Consider the following 1,952-nt stretch of genomic DNA (forward strand, 5'->3'; position numbering starts at 1 on the left):
TCACACTGGAAAGAAACCATTTGAATGCTTAGAATGTGGAAAGACCTTCACTCAAAAGACTGGTCTGACCTCTCATCAAGTAACTCACACAACACAGAAACCATATAAATGCCTCGAGTGTGGAAAGACCTTCAACTGGAAGAAAAGCCTTGCTTGTCATCAAGCTACTCACACTGGAAAGAAACCATTTGAATGCTTAGAATGTGGAAAGACCTTCACACAGAAGAATGGTCTGACTTCTCATCAAGTAACCCACACAGCAGAGAAACCATATAAATGCCTAGAGTGTGGAAAGACCTTCAGCTGGAAGAAAAGCCTTATCTGTCATCAAGCAAGCCACACAGGGACAGACCATTTAAATGCCTAGGATGTGGGAAGAGCTTCAGTCAGGACAGAAGTTTAATTTGCCATCAAGGAATGGACACAAAGGAGACACCATTTCACTCATTTACATGCTTGGAATGTGGAAAGAGCTTCAGTTGGAAGAGAAACCTCACTTGTCATCAATCAAGTCACACGAGGTAGACTCCACTTAAAAGTCTGCAGTGTGGAAAGCGATTAAATTAAGTCCATGCAAGTGGAGAGAACTTAACTCAGGCAACAAACACTTATGAAGTGCAAAAAGTCACATGAGCAAAAACTATACAAATGCCTGGAGTGTGGAAAAGGGTTCATTCAGAAGAAAAGTTTCCCTCATCTCCACAAAGTTCACAGAGAGAAGAAACCATCCAAGAGTGTGGAAAGCAGTTTAGGAGGAAGGGGGGCCTTATGTCACCTCAAAGGATGTAGAGAAGGTTTGGGTGTTTATGGTAGAGGAAGCTGACAGTGATTTTTATATTATTGTTCATTTTGGCTGTATTGAAATTACCGGGGTTGGTAACCTGCCTTTCGGGGGGGGGGATGCCTTTTGCTGAGAGAGTACCTTAAAATGATACAGAGGAAAATGGTCTTTTATTTTCAGATTCTCAGTTAATGCATCATAATCATTGGGTAATAAACATTGTGAGTTCTATATGATAGAAACACTGAAAATGAAATAGAGGCTTAGATTCCCTGATCCAGAATTCTGAAATCTTCCAAAATTCAGGGTTGTCCACATGGATGGCTGAGGACTAGTCTATACAATTAAAACACTCTTCATTCCAGTTGAATATAATGTGATCTGGCCATACAATTCTCGGCTTTGATATTTGCGGATTTGATTATTCACGGATTTCATTAATATGTTCTCTCTAGGTCTAGGTCCTCCAGTGCAACTCTGTGGTCAACTTTAACTAAAAGTTGCACTGAAAGACCATTTGTAGCTAATCCAGTGCCATTCTCTGGTCAGTGTATGTTGGACATTGACCACAGAGTTGCACTGGAGGATCTAGAGAGTCCTAGAGAGGTGGCCTCTCAGGTAAAAACAGTGTTTTTGTTATTTGCAGTTTTTCCATATTCACGGGGGTCTTGTTCCCCTAACCCTAGTGAATATGGAGGGACAACTGTATTGTATATGTATCCGTCCATCTGCTTCACATGAATTTGGATGGCTGTGCATTTTTGGCAAAGGGAGGGAGAATACATGTGGATTTGCGCAGGAAAGTGAAGACAATTAACTGTCAATGTGAACAAGCAAGCATCCACATAATACAATTACATGTAGACTAGCCCCAAGATAGTGACACCTTTGTTTTCCAATGGTTCGTCGTATATTGACTTTGTTTCATGTACAAAATTATTAAGAATGTGGTGTATCAAATTACCTTCAGGCTATAAGGTGTATTCAAAACATAAATTATTTTCATATTTAGACTTGGATCCCATTTACAGGATATCTCATTATGTATATGCCAATATTCCAAACAAATATTTTTTTTACAAAATTTCAAAATCCAAAACAATTCTGGTCTCAAACATTTTGGATGTGGGAGACTCACCCTGTATATAAATATTCAGAAAATTTGACATAC

At 39.3% G+C, this 1,952-nt stretch overlaps 1 protein-coding gene across 1 annotated transcript in view; it reads left to right on the forward strand.

Annotated features, from left to right (window-relative positions):
• Positions 1-367, forward strand: part of LOC121923393 (zinc finger protein 708-like) — an 8,855-nt gene extending 8,488 nt beyond the window's left edge. Inside the window, exon 7 of the mRNA XM_042453780.1 lies at positions 98-367. Coding sequence (XP_042309714.1) covers positions 98-367 — 270 coding nt within the window. The remainder of the gene's footprint in view (positions 1-97) is intronic.
• Positions 368-1,952: the final 1,585 nt, after the last annotated feature.

The sequence above is a fragment of the Sceloporus undulatus genome, chromosome 2 (genome assembly GCF_019175285.1).
Source record: "Sceloporus undulatus isolate JIND9_A2432 ecotype Alabama chromosome 2, SceUnd_v1.1, whole genome shotgun sequence".
NCBI classification, from domain to species: domain Eukaryota; kingdom Metazoa; phylum Chordata; class Lepidosauria; order Squamata; family Phrynosomatidae; genus Sceloporus; species Sceloporus undulatus.